The sequence below is a fragment of the Leuciscus leuciscus genome (assembly GCF_965113295.1).
Source record: "Leuciscus leuciscus genome assembly, chromosome: 4".
NCBI lineage: Eukaryota > Metazoa > Chordata > Actinopteri > Cypriniformes > Leuciscidae > Leuciscus > Leuciscus leuciscus.
In genome coordinates, this window is record NC_138728.1 from 51,502,243 (window position 1) to 51,518,254 (window position 16,012).

The following is a 16,012-nucleotide window of genomic DNA, read 5'->3' on the forward strand; positions in this document are numbered from 1 at the left end:
AGCAACGGCTCTCCACTTCCCATAGCAATGGCTCTCCACTTCCCATAGCAATGGCTCTCCACTTCCCATAGCAACGGCTCTCCACTTCCCATATCAATGGCTCTCCACTTCCCATAGCAACGGCTCTCCACTTCCCATAGCAACGGCTCTCCACTTCCCATAGCAACGGCTCTCCACTTCCCATAGCAACGGCTCTCCACTTCCCATAGCAACGGCTCTCCACTTCCCATAGCAACGGCTCTCCTCTTCCCATAGCAACGGCTCTCCACTTCCGCCTGGACTACGTCATTTCCGCAACGCCTGACACGACCATCAGTTTATAGTTTATGTTACAAATTACTAACCCCTAACATTTGCACTTGTTAAGAAAATAAAATCATTCGTTATAAATGTATATAGGCCTACATATATTTATGATTTTACAGATCGCTGAAAGGAAATACAGTGTTTGAGTTTAGTGTTTGTCTCTGTCTAAATAGTTTTGTTAATTTAACTCTTCATTTCAGACCGTTTCCCAAAATGCGTTAATATGAAAAAATAAATATATACATATATACATATATTACAACATAACATAATTGAGTAATAATCAATCAATAAGAAAAAAAACACAAAACCAGAAAAGAAGTCTAATCATAATAATAAATAAATGAATAAATAAAATACCACTATTACTAATAATGATACATAAAATATTATTAATAGTAGTTGTAAAAGTAAAAAGAAAAGCTAATGGTAAATCTTGAATATAAGCACAATAAGACTTTTATTCACAATAATGTTTTCCTCACTGTTGTATTTTCAGATGCAGAGATCGTAACACAATATTGTTAAAATTACACCTTATGATTACACAGACATGACATGATGTGGTTTGATTGAAGATGTGTGAAACTGTATGTGGAAGAAGAACAGATTTAGAAGATAAAACTTTTAATTAAATTCACATTTTCACAATACACATCATTTCACAGCAGCTTTACAGAAAATACATGAGATATTACAATCTACAGTCTGTTATCAGAGGAGACTGTCTAAGTTATGTATTTCAGAAATGTACATATACAAATCACAGTTTGCTAAAAATGTATTAATTTAAACAATGTAATAATTAAAGGCAGAATATATGATATCATTGAAGTAATGAATATTTGTTTGTTAACAAATGATTATGAGATTCAGAAATTGTAGCATTGTTGTCAGTCCTGACTGTGTGTGTGTGTGTGTGTGTGTGTGTGTGTGTGTGTGTGTGTGTGTGTGTGTGTGTGTGTGTGTGTGTGTGTGTGTGTGATGAACTGAGAACAGAACTGAACAGAAGCAGGAGTGTAAATAAATACACAGAACAATAATCAGAAACAGAGGAATAAAGATCAAGAAGAAACTCAAATATGAACAAAAAGAGCAAAATTAAACACAACCCTGACAACAACTATAATAATATGATAAATGTAAATCAAATGACAACTACACACACACACACACACACACACACACTATAGAGAATCATGAGATCCTTCATTCACACACTCAGGGCTCTCAAGTTTTGAAGACAGGCAAGAGTGACATTCCCCCCCAAACACCCACCCCCCGTCAGGGGGTCGCGGGAATGGGGGTGTTTCATTAATATTATTATTCGTTTTTTTGTTGTTGTTATTAATAATTGCTCAGATACCAAATACAAAGTATTTATTCAATTTCCGCATGTGTGTGTGAGAGAGAGAGAGAGAGAGAGAGAGAGAGAGAGAGAGAGAGAGAGAGAGAGAGAGAGAGAGAGAGATTATGACTGGTGTTGTTTATTGTAAGTGTTTGTTGCCTTTTTGGACTTGTTGCCTTCCACCTGCACAGTCTCTTCCTCTGTCTCTTCCTCTAATTGGGTCTACCCTTTTCGCCACCTTCTCTGGGCCAGCATCCTCTAACCTGGCCTTTTTAGGGGACTCTCCGCTCAGGGCGAATGAGAGGATGCTTAATTGCTTTTTACCGGACATCTTTGAAAGAGAAAGACAGATGCAATGATTAATGCATCCATGGCCAGGATATAATTATAAAATATGACATGATTTTAAAAGTGACCAATAACATTGACTATGCAATACACTTGAATTTATTTAGTGCTAATGCAATTATTAAGCCTATTTTGGAGAGAGAGAGATGTTTATAATGTGACAATATGTCAGTCATCGTGTGATAATGAAAATATGACTAGGCCTAGACGACTTGTTCTGAGCAGGTGTTGTCAGTGAACAGGCTGTAAAACTGTAGGCTAAGTTACAGACACTCATGAAAAACTGATGAGCTGGGAAACATTCTCTAACAGCAGTGAAGTTGTCACTGTTTGTGTCAAACAAGTTGTGAATTTGTTGTAACATTAAAACAGGAGATCATGACTTACTCTTTGCTCAGTAATGCTCCCAGTAAGGGTAAAATCTTTCCGTGGCAGGGGCAGCTGCCACCGGCGCCTGTCACTCAACCTGCCACCGCTATATGCGCCTTTCGGAAGAAGTTGTCGCAGAATCACGTGAACAATTCCAGCATATGCTTTTTTTTCCATTGGTTGTTGCGTTAAATCTTGCCCAGATACAATAGTGCTATTTTCTGGTTGGCTATTGTGTAGCCCCTTTCTTTTTTTGATTGGCTGATAAGACGAGCTTGATTCCTGCCGGTTCCACAGTGAGAGATAAGTTTTAGATAGATTTTGGGCGCTGCGGCATATTAAATATATTATAAATAGTTTTTCCGCGTGAGAAATACAATGTGTGGCGGGAGTGCGTGACAAAAGACTAAAATGAGTGACTGTCACGCTCAATGCGTGACACTTGAGAGCCCTGACACACTCATTGATCAACAAACTGTGATATTGATTCATTCTCTTGAATATGTGTCTTAATTCCCTCGACTTTAACTTTCTGTTCCTGTATTTCTTTCATTGTTGCTTCTAACTTTAACATCTTTGTCTTCTGACATCATCTTTAAATGCCTCTGTTTTATGATTTATTTATTGAATTTTACAGCAACAGAGAAGAACAATCAGAAAAGTTAAATACACAATCACACATCAAAAATAAAACAAAGATAATAATGAAAAGATAAAGATCAATCCAGAAACCCCCACTAACAGGTTTAGTACAGTATACAATATATTACAGCAGAAGCGTCTTTAATAATACACACATAACCCACAGCAGAGGAATCATGTTTAATAATACAGACATAACCCACAGCAGAGGAATCATGTTTAATAACACACACATAACCCACAGCAGAGGAATCATGTTTAATAACACACACATAACCCACAGCAGAGGAATCATGTTTAATAACACACACATAACCCACAGCAGAGGAATCATGTTTAATAATACAGACATAACCCAAAGCAGAGGAATCATGTTTAATAATACAGACATAACCCACAGCAGAGGAATCATGTTTAATAACACACACATAACCCAAAGCAGAGGAATCATGTTTAATAATACATATAGACTACTGGTCAAAAGTTTTAGATCGGTAAGATTTTTTATGTTTTTAAAAGAAGTCTCTTCTGCTCACCAATGCTGCATTTATTTGATAAAAAACAATAAAACAAAACAGTATTATTGTGAAATATTACGACAATTTTCTATTTTAATATATTTTAAAGTGTAATTTATTCCTGTGATCAAAGCTGAATTTTCAGCATCATTACTCCAGTCTTCAGTGTCACATGATCCTTCAGAAATCATTCTAATATGATGATTTGATGCTCAAAAAACATTCATTATTATTTTCAATGTTGAAAACTGTTGTGTACAATTTTTTTTCCAAAATTCTTTGATTAATAGAAAGTTCAAAAGAACAGCATTTATTTAAAATAGAATATTTTCTAACATTATAAATGTCTTTACTGTAACTTTTGATCAGTTTAACTCATCCTTGATGAATAAAAGTATTGATTTATTTTATTTATTTCCCCAAAAAATTTAATTAAAATTCTTACTGACTCCAAACTTTTGAATGGTAGTGTTTAATGTTACAAAAGCTTTCTATTTCAGATAAATGCTGTTCTTTTGAACTTTCTATTCATCATAGCATCATGAAATAAAATTGTAAAAAACAGTTTTCAACATTGATAATAATCATAAATGTTTCTTGATCCTCAAATCATCATATTAGAGTGATTTCTGAAGGATCATGTGACACTGAAGACTGGAGTAATGATGCTGAAAATTCAGCTTTGATCACAGGAATAAATTACATTTGACTATATATTCACATAGAAAACAGCTGATTTAAATTGTAATAATATTTCACAATATGACTGTTTTTGTTTGTATTTTTAATCAAATAAATGCAGCCTTGGTGAGCAGAAGAGACTTCTTTTAAAAACATTAAACATCTTACCGATCTAAAACTTTTGACAGGTAGTGTGTATATATATATATATATATATATATAGAACATATGAGCAGAAATTGCTAAACAAAAGCTTATTTGATGTGGCAGTATATTCTACAGTAAAAACTGTACCCAAATCTAGTCAACAAAATGTTGTCTTTCATATTTCGCCTGACTGTAACGTTGTTTTTATGAAATATTAGGGCATATAAATATTAATTTGCTTATACAAAGACATTTTATTTCAACATATTTCAGTCGGTTTTTACTCATCTCAGTAGGCTATAGCAAAGCATTTTAGTTGATTAAAGCGGTTTATTCTTTCACACACAGACACGCGATTCATATTATAGAAACGCGATTCATCTTTTTGCGGTTTACATAGGCCTACACTAACGTTATTCCATAACGTTATTTATTCCACATTAACACTTGAGAAAAGATAACTTAGCCTACCTCACTCCTCAGCGGGATCTATTGCTCCTCATATCAGCACTGTTCTGAGGAAACTTTTCTCCAGGATTATAAGGTAGGCTATATTATGCCTCACTCGCGGCTCGCTGTGTTTACAGCTGATGTGGGCGTTTCACAGGTCTGAAATGGTTCTCAGAATTTGCGTTTGAATAGCGCGCGCTCTCCGGGGCGTGGTCACATTACATTTGAATGAGCGCTAATGAGCTCGACTGGAATCGCTCTCTTTTAATACAGATTTCACAAGCTGAGAATATTTGTTTTTTATATAAATTACTCCATTTAAAAGAAAAGAATTCAAGCTTCATGCCTGTGTGTCTGTATGCCTGTTTGACTGAGTATTCGCTGAGTTACAGTTAATTTTCGGACGCGTTTCAGAATGGACTTCACTGACAGAGAGAAGGCAGAACTCGCATCATGTTTATTTTTCTTTATTTGGCAAAAAGCACAACACTTTGTTTTTATTGTGAGTATACACAAAAATAATACACATTTAACAGAATCGATTGATGTATGAAACTTGTTTGTAATATCAAAGTCAACAGAGCAAAATTTATCTCTTTTGAACTGATAAAAAAAAAAGCGAGCTGGTATCGCCGGCGATACAGCCGACCCCAGGGGGTTAAACTGAGTTTAGAGTTGAAAGTCTAGTTTTGCTCGTATCATCCAGACATGTTTCAGTGAGTCTCATTGTGTCTCATATTTCCTCTCTCTTCTCTGTGTATCATTGTCTGTTTCTCTTTATTTCACTGACAGAAGTTCAGCTGTGTTATTAATGTAATGAAGAGACAATAAGAGACTCTAGAACATCTCACTGTCACTGATTTATCATGCAGCTCAAAGCATTATGGGTAGAGTCTCTCATCAGTCTATTCTCATTCATCAACACAGTTTCAATGATGATCCAGGAAAAAGCCCAAACCCAGGATAGAGTGTGTGTGTGAATGTGGTCTGGACTGTGTGTATGAGGCTCAGTGTGTCAGAGACGCTGTAGAAGGACAGAGTTCCTGCACTGTGATCCACACACACTCCTGTTCTACTGTAATCCTCATACACTGCTGTTCTCCTGCTGATGATGGGCTTTACAGGGAGTTTAGTCTCTATGTTATTGTGTCTGAATGAGTAATTGGAGTAAGAGCAGTCCAAACTCCAGGACTGATCATTATATCCAAACCCACACTCATCACCTGATCCCTTCCTCCTGATGCTCTTATATGACACTGATATAAACACACGTTCACTCCACTCAATCTCCCAGTAACAGCGTCCACACACACTCTCTCTACACAACACCTGAGGCCACTCATCAAATCTGTCTGGATGATCAGGATACGACTGAAGCTCTGGGAGAGTGAATGTAATCACTCTGTTCTCCTCAGACAGGTGTGTATTCACTGTGTTCAGATCCAGAGTGAACTGATGAGAATCTGATGGAGAGAAAACACATCAGTGAATTACAGAAACTTTCTATCTTGAGTCTTCATTTCAGATCTGACTAGTTCATTTAGGATTGTAAGCAACCAATGATAATAAAGCACTAAAGAAATATCATTCTGTAACAGCTTTTGTCCTGAATGAGGTTCTGACTGAAATCGCCATGGTTACCAAACAGAAAACATAGGATTCTTATGTTCAAATATTTCTGTAATCAGGAATTATGAAACTGTCTGATCTTTCACAGTTTTTTTTATTGCTTTGCCACAATTTTCACAAGCAAGAATTACATTTTCTTGTACTAATATCACAACTAGGGATGGGACGATTACCGGTTTCACTATAAACCACGATAAAATGTACTGACGGTTAGTATTATCGTTCAAAATTTTATTATCATTAAAACCGTGTTTGATTATCGCGATTTTAATAATTCACTGTAAATCCTGTCCAGCCAGCAACAGTCTGACGCAGGCGTAGCGCGCAATGTTTTTTTTTTTATTCGAGAAGGAATGGCGGCAGGCAGTGACCGTGCTCGGGAGATTTTTCAGCGTTTTAAGAGGACCAAATCTGAGGTGTGGTCATATTTTGGCTTTTACAAAAGTCCTGAGTAAAACTTAATCGAGGATGGTCACTACAGTAGGGGGGAAACACTTCAAATCTGCCAAGTCCTCTTGTGTGATCATCACCCACTGTTTATAGCAAGTTAACTTACCAAAAATTACGTCTGGGAAATAATTGGGCACAAAATGTTGTTTTGAGTTGAAATATTTTATCTCACTCACTTGAAATAAACGTGAAGCTTCCGCGAAGAAAAGTTTGCAGCAAGTGGCTTTGAGCCAAAGACGAACGAACAAGTTCAAACAAGACTATTGTCACAGGCCGGGGTGGCCCTCCCTCCCCTGTTGAGCGTACCACCTCGAGGAGTTACCCAGAGACACGACAGACCAAACAAGATAATTATCAAAAACTTGTATTTTATTTAGTTAAAACAAGTCCAATCTCAACTTAAAATCCACCGACTGATCCACCTCTCTCTCTTCCACCAGGTTGCGGGGGAGGTTCACCCGACGGTTCCTCTCGACCAGAGGTAAGTAATGAAGCAAGCACTGGTAAGGTTTCACCCCACGGTCCCTCTTCAGCCAGACATAAGTAATGGGGCGGACGCTGATAAGGATTCAACCGATAACTCTTCTTCGGTTGGAGGTAAGTGATGGCACAGGCACTGGCAGGGGTTTCACACAGCAACTCCTCTTTGGTGGGAGGTAAGTAACGCACAGGCACTGGCGGGAGTTCGCACAACAGTTCCTCTTCGGCTGGAGGTAAGTAGTGGCACGGACACTGACAGGGGTTTCGCACAGCAGTTCCTCTTCCACTGGAGGTAAGTAATGACACAGGCACTGGCAGGGGTTTCACACAGCAACTCCTCTTCGGTGGGAGGTAAGTAACGACCCAGGCGCTGGAAAGAGGTTCGCACGGCAGCTCCTCTTCAGCCAGAACGTGAGTACTGGGGTAAGCGCTGGTAGGGAATTGACAACAAAGGAAGGGGTTACTCTTCGCACAGGACAGCATCAATTATTTGAGTGTCACCTCTCTTGGGATAGGGGGAAGGGTCGGGCAGGGAATCATCAGTAGTACTCCAATATTCCGTCACGGAGGGCCAGCAGGGAACTCTCTCATTCCTTCCACAGGCCAGTAGCAACTAGGGTTGAGTACCGAAACCCGGTTCCAATAGGGAACCGGTTCCGACGTAAACGGTAGTAACCAGACCGAATAAGAACGAAACTTTCGGTGCCTGATTTCGGTACCTGACTTTTTTCACCGCCCCCTATAAAACATCTCGCGGCACGAATGATCCAATAACAAAACATCTCCAGTTAACCAGCAGAGCATTCATTTCGTTCGTTTGTTAAATAAGAGACGATCTAGCGCTGAAAATTCTTTTCTCTTGTGGCTCACGCACACCGCACTCGTCTCGGACGCGCGCTTCAATACGTTGCAGAGATCGATCTATTTATGAGGCGCCGTCTATATGAGTAACGTTATGTGCTTGGAGAGTTTGTGTGTGCGTGCTCGCGTCTCAGATGAGTATGTGCGCGAGTTTGTGTTTGTGTGTGTGTGTGTGTGTGTGTGTGTGCTTGCGTCTCAGATGAGCATGTGCGCGAGTTTGTGTGTGTGTGTGTGTGTGTGTGCTCGCGTCTCAGATGAGCATGTGCGCGAGTTTGTGTTTGTGCGTGTGTGCTCGCGTCTCAGATGAGCATGTGCGCGAGTTTGTTTGTTGTTTGTGTGTGTGCTCGCGTCTCAGATGAGTATGTGCGCGGTTTGTGTGAGTGTGTGCGTGAGCGACTTTAGATGTGACGTTGTGCATTTCATATAGTTGGAGCATTCAGCAGTATACATGCATGTGTGACTACTTAGTATATGTGTATGCAAGCGTTTTATGTGTGCGTGAATGAAGTTCGATTTAAGCCCTAGACGGCGCCTCATATCTATTCGTTCTGGTGAAATCACAACATATAATGCACACAAAGTGTCCCTGCTTGATATACAACCACTGATGAGCATTATCGGTTTAAAAAAACTACGCATGCGGATTAGAACCCAAAACCTCTGACATTCTTGACTAAAGTTCAAGTTCAGCTGCAGTGTTCCTCTTCGGGTAAGTCTAGTATTTTAATACCAACTGCAAATCTTGCATATCAAGTATGAAGTAGCCTATATCAAGTATATTTATATGAGGCTATACTTTGTGTGTTAAATATTTCTGCTCAGTGTCAGATATTTCTCTGTTTTGTAAAAGTCTATAATATATAATATGTAATATAATTGATATATAATATATATAAATAATATTAGAAGACAATTTTTATCTTAACTTAAGTGTTTTCGGCTACATCAGCACAATTTTTAATTTAATCAGAAATCAGAAAATCTTTTTCAGAAAACACACACAGATATAATTTTTTTGATAAAGTGTGTGCAGTTTCGTTTTCTTAAGTACCGGTTTAAGAACCGTTTAAGCACCGGAACCGTTTGAAAAATACCGAGTAGGTACTGGTATCGGATAAAACCCAACCAATACCCAACCCTAGTAGCAACAGTGTTCGATGACAGGGGACAATTTCTCTATGTGCACAGAACAATCACGATGAATAGAAGACTTGACAATCAGCAACTGAATCTTCTTACCACAAAGCAGCGATGGCAGTATTTAATGGCAGAGGACGGTTTCTCTATATTCACAGAACCACAGAGGTGGATACAGGTTTCAATAGTCCTCAGCTGAGCCTTCTCCCCAACAGCAACAGCATTCAATGGCAGAGGACAGTTTCTCTATGTTCATAGAACAATCATTGGTGAACAGTGTTGGGGAAGTTACTTTTAAAAAGTAGTGTTTGCTCGTTACTCGTTACTTTTTAAAAAAGTAATCCGTTACTTTACTTAGTTACCCCGTTTGGAAAGTAACTTTTTACGTTACTCGTTACTTTTACGTTACTTTTATGTTGCTTGACTTTGGGCAGAACCCAATATCTGTTCCTAAATATGTAGACATAAAGTTATACAATGGAGCATATAACATAGGCTAACAGGTAATTATTTTGTGCTCTTTATTATAAAATAAGTATCAATTTCAAAAGAAAAAAAGTCCTTCTCATTGGCGCTGCTGTGTGCGGCAACTTTTATTCTCAGCCGGCTCTGCATCATGGGGTAGAGTGCGACACTCCGCGATGAGCCGTGTGCTCGCGCCACTTCTCTCCGCTCCGCTTCCCCTATCCACCGAACTTAAAATTTCGGCAACAGCCAATAAAGCTTCCCTGCTCTCTAACACCGGTGCGAATCGCGTCTTGATAACATAGGACAAAATTATATAGAAGACATAAGCTTAGTTTTCAGACATACGACTCACTCTATCAAGGGAGTAGGAGAAAAAAAAGAGATTTTGAGAGAATTTATTTTATTTTATTTTTTTAAGTACACATATTCAAGCTTTCTATATATTTCTCAGGTCTGTGAGACAAGTAGCTTATGAGTTTCGGTTAATTTACAGTATGGAGAGGAGCTCCAGTTCACGCGCTGGTGCCGTCATGATTATTTTGCATGCCATATTTACTTATTTATTAAAATCAGGCAATTAATTGGTTGGTAAAACATTGATTAAAATTAAGATACAATTAATACAAAACGAAATTCGTTTTAAAGAAAGTCTTTCTACAAAAACAAACTTAATAAAGTGGTCTAAATCATGTCTGCCCACTCCATTTATCTCCCGATATATTGCACAAAATTATGATCTTACTCACGCTTTTCACTTTTCATTTAATCAACATAGATTAAATTATTTATTTATTTATTTTATTTAAACATAAATATGAAACTAAATAGTTTTCTTTAATTTACTTCTTATTTAATTCAGCCAACTGGTTGATAAAACATTGATTAAAATTAAGATACAATTAATACAAAACGAAATTCACTTTAAATACAGGTTTTCTACAAAAACAAACTTAATAAAGTGGTCAAAATCATGTCTCCACACTCCATTTGTCTCCCGATATATTGCGCAATTTTTTTATTTAATTTAATTTAAACATAAATATGAAACTAAATCGTTTTCTTCAGTTCTCAACAGTTCTCTTCTCTCAAGCGCGCAGCTGAGGCAGTGTCGCTGTCAATATATCCATGGGAAAAGTAACGTTGCGCCGAATTGAAAAAGGAACTACGTTTCGTTACCAAATTTTTTGTAGTAACGCGTTACACTACTTTTTACCCAAAAAAGTAGTTACGTTACTGTAACGCGTTACTTTGTAACGCGTTACACACAACACTGTTGGTGAATAGAAGACGTAACACTGAATCTTCTTACCACAGGGGGCGGCGGTGACAGTATTCAATGGCAGGGGGCGGTTTCTCTATGTTCACAGAACAGAAATGGTAAGTGCATGTTTCAACAGTCCTCAGCTGAGCCTTCTCCCCAGCAGCAACAGCATCCAATGGCAGAGGACAGTTTCTCTATGTTCACAGAACAATCATTGGTGAATAGAAGACGTAACACTGAATCTTCTTACCACAGGGGGCGGCGGTGACAGTATTCAATGGCAGGGGGCGGTTTCTCTATGTCCACAGAACAGAAATGGTGAGTGCAGGTTTCAACGGCCAGCAGCTGAGCCTTCGCCCCACCGGACAGTGGTAACAGCATTCAATGGCAGAGGGCAGTTTCTCACAAAACAGTGATAACAGCGTTCAATGGCAGGGGACAGTTTCTCTACGTTCACAGAACAATCATGGTGGGTAGAAGATTCCACACTCAACAACTAGATCTTCTTACCACAGAGCAATGATGGCAGCGTTCGATGGCAGGGGGACAGTTTCTCTGTGTTCACAGAACAACAGTGGGGAGTGCAGGTTTCAACGATCCACAGCTGGCCTTCTTTCCATAGAACAGCGATGCATAGATCTCTCATAAATCCTCTTCAGTAGTGAGTACAGGGTAGACCTGCATTCCTGCACAGCATATGCTCAAGACACAACGGTTAATTAGTTTCAGTTTGACCTTCAAAACCCATGAGTAGACGACTGGGGAACGGGCAGACATAAACTTCAGTTTCCACACCAGTGCACAATTCAGTCACTTCAAATGATCACACGTGTTCACTTCACATTAAACACTGCAACTCACATCAACTCACAGTGAATAAGGTCTCTTATCGTGGTCCCAGTCGACTCCCTTCGCTCAACGGACAAACTGTACATCCAAGCTGTATAGATGGTTGACTATGGAAACGCAACTGACAGTGAAAAGCTTCAGAACAGAACTCACCGGGCGCCGGGGCGGTTTCACCACATCATGGCGGGTAGCGGGCACTACAGGCATTAACTTCCTAATAGAACTGGCAGATAACACTCGTCTGTTCGATGAAATAACAGTTCAATCATACCACTGCTTTCCAGCTTTTCCTTCTTTACTTGCAGTTGTCTCCGTCCTTTAACGATCTGCCCTCTTGTATACTGCCCGATGTGATCAGTAGATCAACAACAACAGATTTCCTCCAGTCTGCGTCCGCCCAAAAGAATTCTTGCCCCAAAACTTCGACGTCCGAACTTCTACGTACAAACTCCCAACACAAAACTTCCTCTCTTTTACTGCACATCAACCGGATCCTTTTATAATCCCCCTCGTGGCTCAATCTCTACTCCTCGCCCAGCTGCCACTCATTTCCTCATCAGCGAGCTCCGTCGGACTGTTTACCCAGGAAAACCCGGAACCGTTCCGGTGTTACATCAGACTCGCTCCCCCCGAAAACAAGTATAGAGCGGGACAGTTCCACTTATTCGTCACCCCGTGACACTATCATTGTACACTTATTACACCGATTTTTTTTTTTTTTTTTTTTTTTAACCACACAATTACGGGGACATATTGAATTGAGATTAATGTTTTAAATCTTACCTGTTTATAAATCCATTTTGTACAGCGTACAAAACAATCGCCCAAGAACGGAGACGCAAGACGGCAAGTTGTATTTGAATGAAACGAGAGAGCGCGTGCGCGTCCGTTACGATACATGGATGTGCGCTGTGTTATAATGCGTTGCTATTGACGACGGTCATTATAAGGAAGGAAATGCCACAGAATATAATCTTGCTTAAAAAAGTGCATAGAGCTGCTTGTTTAATTTGTTGTTTGTTGATTTTCAAATATGAAACTGTTTTTAGTGTGAGCATCAGTTCTTTTTTAACACTTTCATCTCGTTTTAACAAAACCGTGATAATATTGATCATCACGATAATTTTGGTCACTATAATCGTGATATGAAATTTTCATACCGTCCCATCCCTAATCACAACAGATCATCAGAAGTGCTCAACACACACACACACACACACACTAATCCTGTTCACTGTTTATATAGAGAGAGTGTGTGTGTGTGTGTGTGTGTGTGTGTGTGTGTGTGTGTGTGTGTGTGTGTGTGTGTGTGTGTGTGTGTGTGCGCCTGTATGTAAGTGTGTGTTTGTGTGACTGTGCACGTGTGTGTGTGTGTGTGTGTGTGTGTGTGTGTGTGTGTGTGTGTGTGTGTGTGTGAGAGTGCGTGTGAGTTTCCGTATCTGTGTGTATGTGAGTGTGCGTGTGTATTTGTGTGTGAGTGTTTATGTGAGTGTGTGAGAGAGTTTGTGTGTGTATGTATGTGTGAGTGTTTATGAGTGAGTTTGTGTGTGTGTGAGTGTGTGTGTTTGTATGTGTGAGTGTGTTTGTGTGTTTGAGAGAGTGTGAGTGTGTGAGAGAGAGAGAGAGAGAGAGAGAGAGAGAGAGAGAGTGTGTGTGTGTGTGTGTGTGTGTGTGTGTGTGTACTCGTCTATCTATCTAAGAGGGGACCTTGGTGTCGTTACACACTCACTAACAGGGGACCGTCGAGCCAAGTGGGGACATTTTTCAAGTCCCCTGTTGGTCATGCTTTAAAACATGTTAAAATCAGCTAAAACACGCTCTGGTTAATTTTTTACATTTTTGACCAAGTGGGGACTTACATGTGTGTGTGTGTTTAAGTCCATACTCAGCAGCGCTCCTGTAGGCTGGAGCAGGAACTGCAGTGGCCCATTAACACACGTCGTTCACACTTCTCTATTGTCTGAATGGCTGCTGTCCTAGAGAGGCTCTGAGACTGTAGAGCTGCTGTTTAACTGCTTAGTTCAGGAGCTTTCAGTAACACTTAATAATAACTCCACGCTATTAATCATTAGTTAAGCATTAGTAAACAGTTAATTAATTTATAAAGCATTAATATACACTAATAAGCAGTATATAAATGCAGTTATAAATGCTTTATTCCTGTTTTAAAAGCATATCTATAATGTGTTTAATAATTGTATTTTCATACTTTATTAATGATCAATTTATCATTTCTAAATGAAGTATAGCATCATTTACAAAGCAGTTATTTAGGAGTTGTCAGTGGTTCATAAGATCCCTTAGAAAGTGTGAGTAAATGATTCAACTATTTCAATGTACATTCATACATCATACACTTATTATTCAGACATATAGTAATAGTTACTTAGTGTGTTAATAAATGCTTTATTAACATGTATTTCTACTGTAGTTCAGGTAGTTATAAAACATTTAGTAGAGGTCAGTTCACTATTTTTTGTGAGCTCATCTAAAGTGAGGACTAGTTATGCTAGTTATGTAGGAGATTTAAAGGCTGTTCATATTTCTATGTTCTCTATCACTGTGTTGTGTTGTGTGTGTTTCCTTTTTCTGTTTAGAAGATAAATTAGTCTTTAAATCTCCTTTATAAATGCTTTAAGCATAACTAGTCCTCACTTTTGCTCACAAAATAGTGAACTGACCACTACTAAATGCTTTATAACTCCCTGAATCTACTAAATTTACTCTAAGTGATCTTATTAATCACTGACAACTCCTAAATAACTGCTTTGTAAATAATGCTATACTTCATTTAGAAATGATAAATTGATAATTAATAAAGTATGAAAATACAATTATTAAACACATTATAGATATCCTTCTAAATCAATAATACAGCATTTAAAGCTGTATTTATAAACAGCTTATTAATGTCTGCTTTATGAATTATGATTTAACTGTTTACTAATGCTTAACTAATGATTAATAGGATAGTTATTATAAAGGGTTACCATATATATTATATTATATTTTTCATAATATAACTTCAAATATGCATTTTTTTTTATAAAAAATAAAAAAAAACATGCCAAGAGGGGATCTGCAACTAAATGTCATAATTATAATGTAATTATTATTATATTATTAAGATATTAAAAATGTGACTGATAGTATTGGCTGCCTATTAATTAAAACATAATTTCTACTCTTAAAAAAAATCAATAGACATGTCCTTATTTTTCTGTTTCCTTTGTTTCTAGGATGTTGATGTACAGAGATATTCAGTGTTTGAAATATTGCTAAATTTAAATGCAACCAAACATATGTCGTTCGTTACCATCCAACAGTGGACCTTTCTTGATCTAATTCAAAACTTTTGAGTTGACTTGCTGCATCTGGTCATTTTGAAGAAACAAAAATGAAATACACAATTTTCTTTTAAGGTCTTTTTTCATAATATAACTTCAAATATGCAAAAAATAATAATATTTTAAACATGCCAAGATGGAATATCATCTCTGAACGATTTCTACCTGTACAAGAGGGGACTCGCAATAGCCTGCAATGGAACTGTGTGTGTGTGTGTGTGTGAACAGTTAAGTCTGTCTTTATTTTGTAACTATAGTTACAAAATAAAGACAGACTTAATTGAATGTAATTGCTTGAGGAAAGACCATTTAAATCTACAACGGGGTAAAAAATACAGACGGTCCGGCAGCAACAGTTCAAAAGCAGAGGCGAGAATATCCTCTTATCATTCATAATATAATTTTTTTACTTTCTATGCTTGGTTATGCAGTCCCTAACAATTTACTTGCCATTGTTATGTGTCATTGCACACACACATACATATCTATATTACTAACAGACCAATGTCGCTCTACACTGGCCGAGAGGGGACTCTCGGAACGATCTCTATCTATACAAGAGGGGACTTGGCTGCAATGGAGCTGTGTGTGTGTGTGTGTGTGTGTGTGAACAGTGAAGTGAACTGGCAGTGAAGTCTGTCTTCATTATGTAACTATATATATATAGTATATTATATAGTATATTATATATTACGCCTTTTATCATTCATAACATTATTTT

General features: G+C 38.1%; 2 protein-coding genes across 2 annotated transcripts in view; both read right to left on the reverse strand.

Annotated features, from left to right (window-relative positions):
• LOC309496971 (protein NLRC3-like) overlaps nucleotides 1–16,012 on the reverse strand; it is a 316,482-nt gene that overhangs the window by 177,656 nt on the left and 122,814 nt on the right. The window lies entirely within an intron of this gene.
• The window catches only part of LOC309496969 (protein NLRC3-like), a 213,465-nt gene continuing 202,814 nt past the window's right edge, over nucleotides 5,362–16,012 (reverse strand). The window contains exon 10 of the mRNA XM_082167167.1: nucleotides 5,362–6,272. Coding sequence (XP_082023293.1) covers nucleotides 5,728–6,272 — 545 coding nt within the window. The 3' untranslated portion in view covers nucleotides 5,362–5,727. The remainder of the gene's footprint in view (nucleotides 6,273–16,012) is intronic.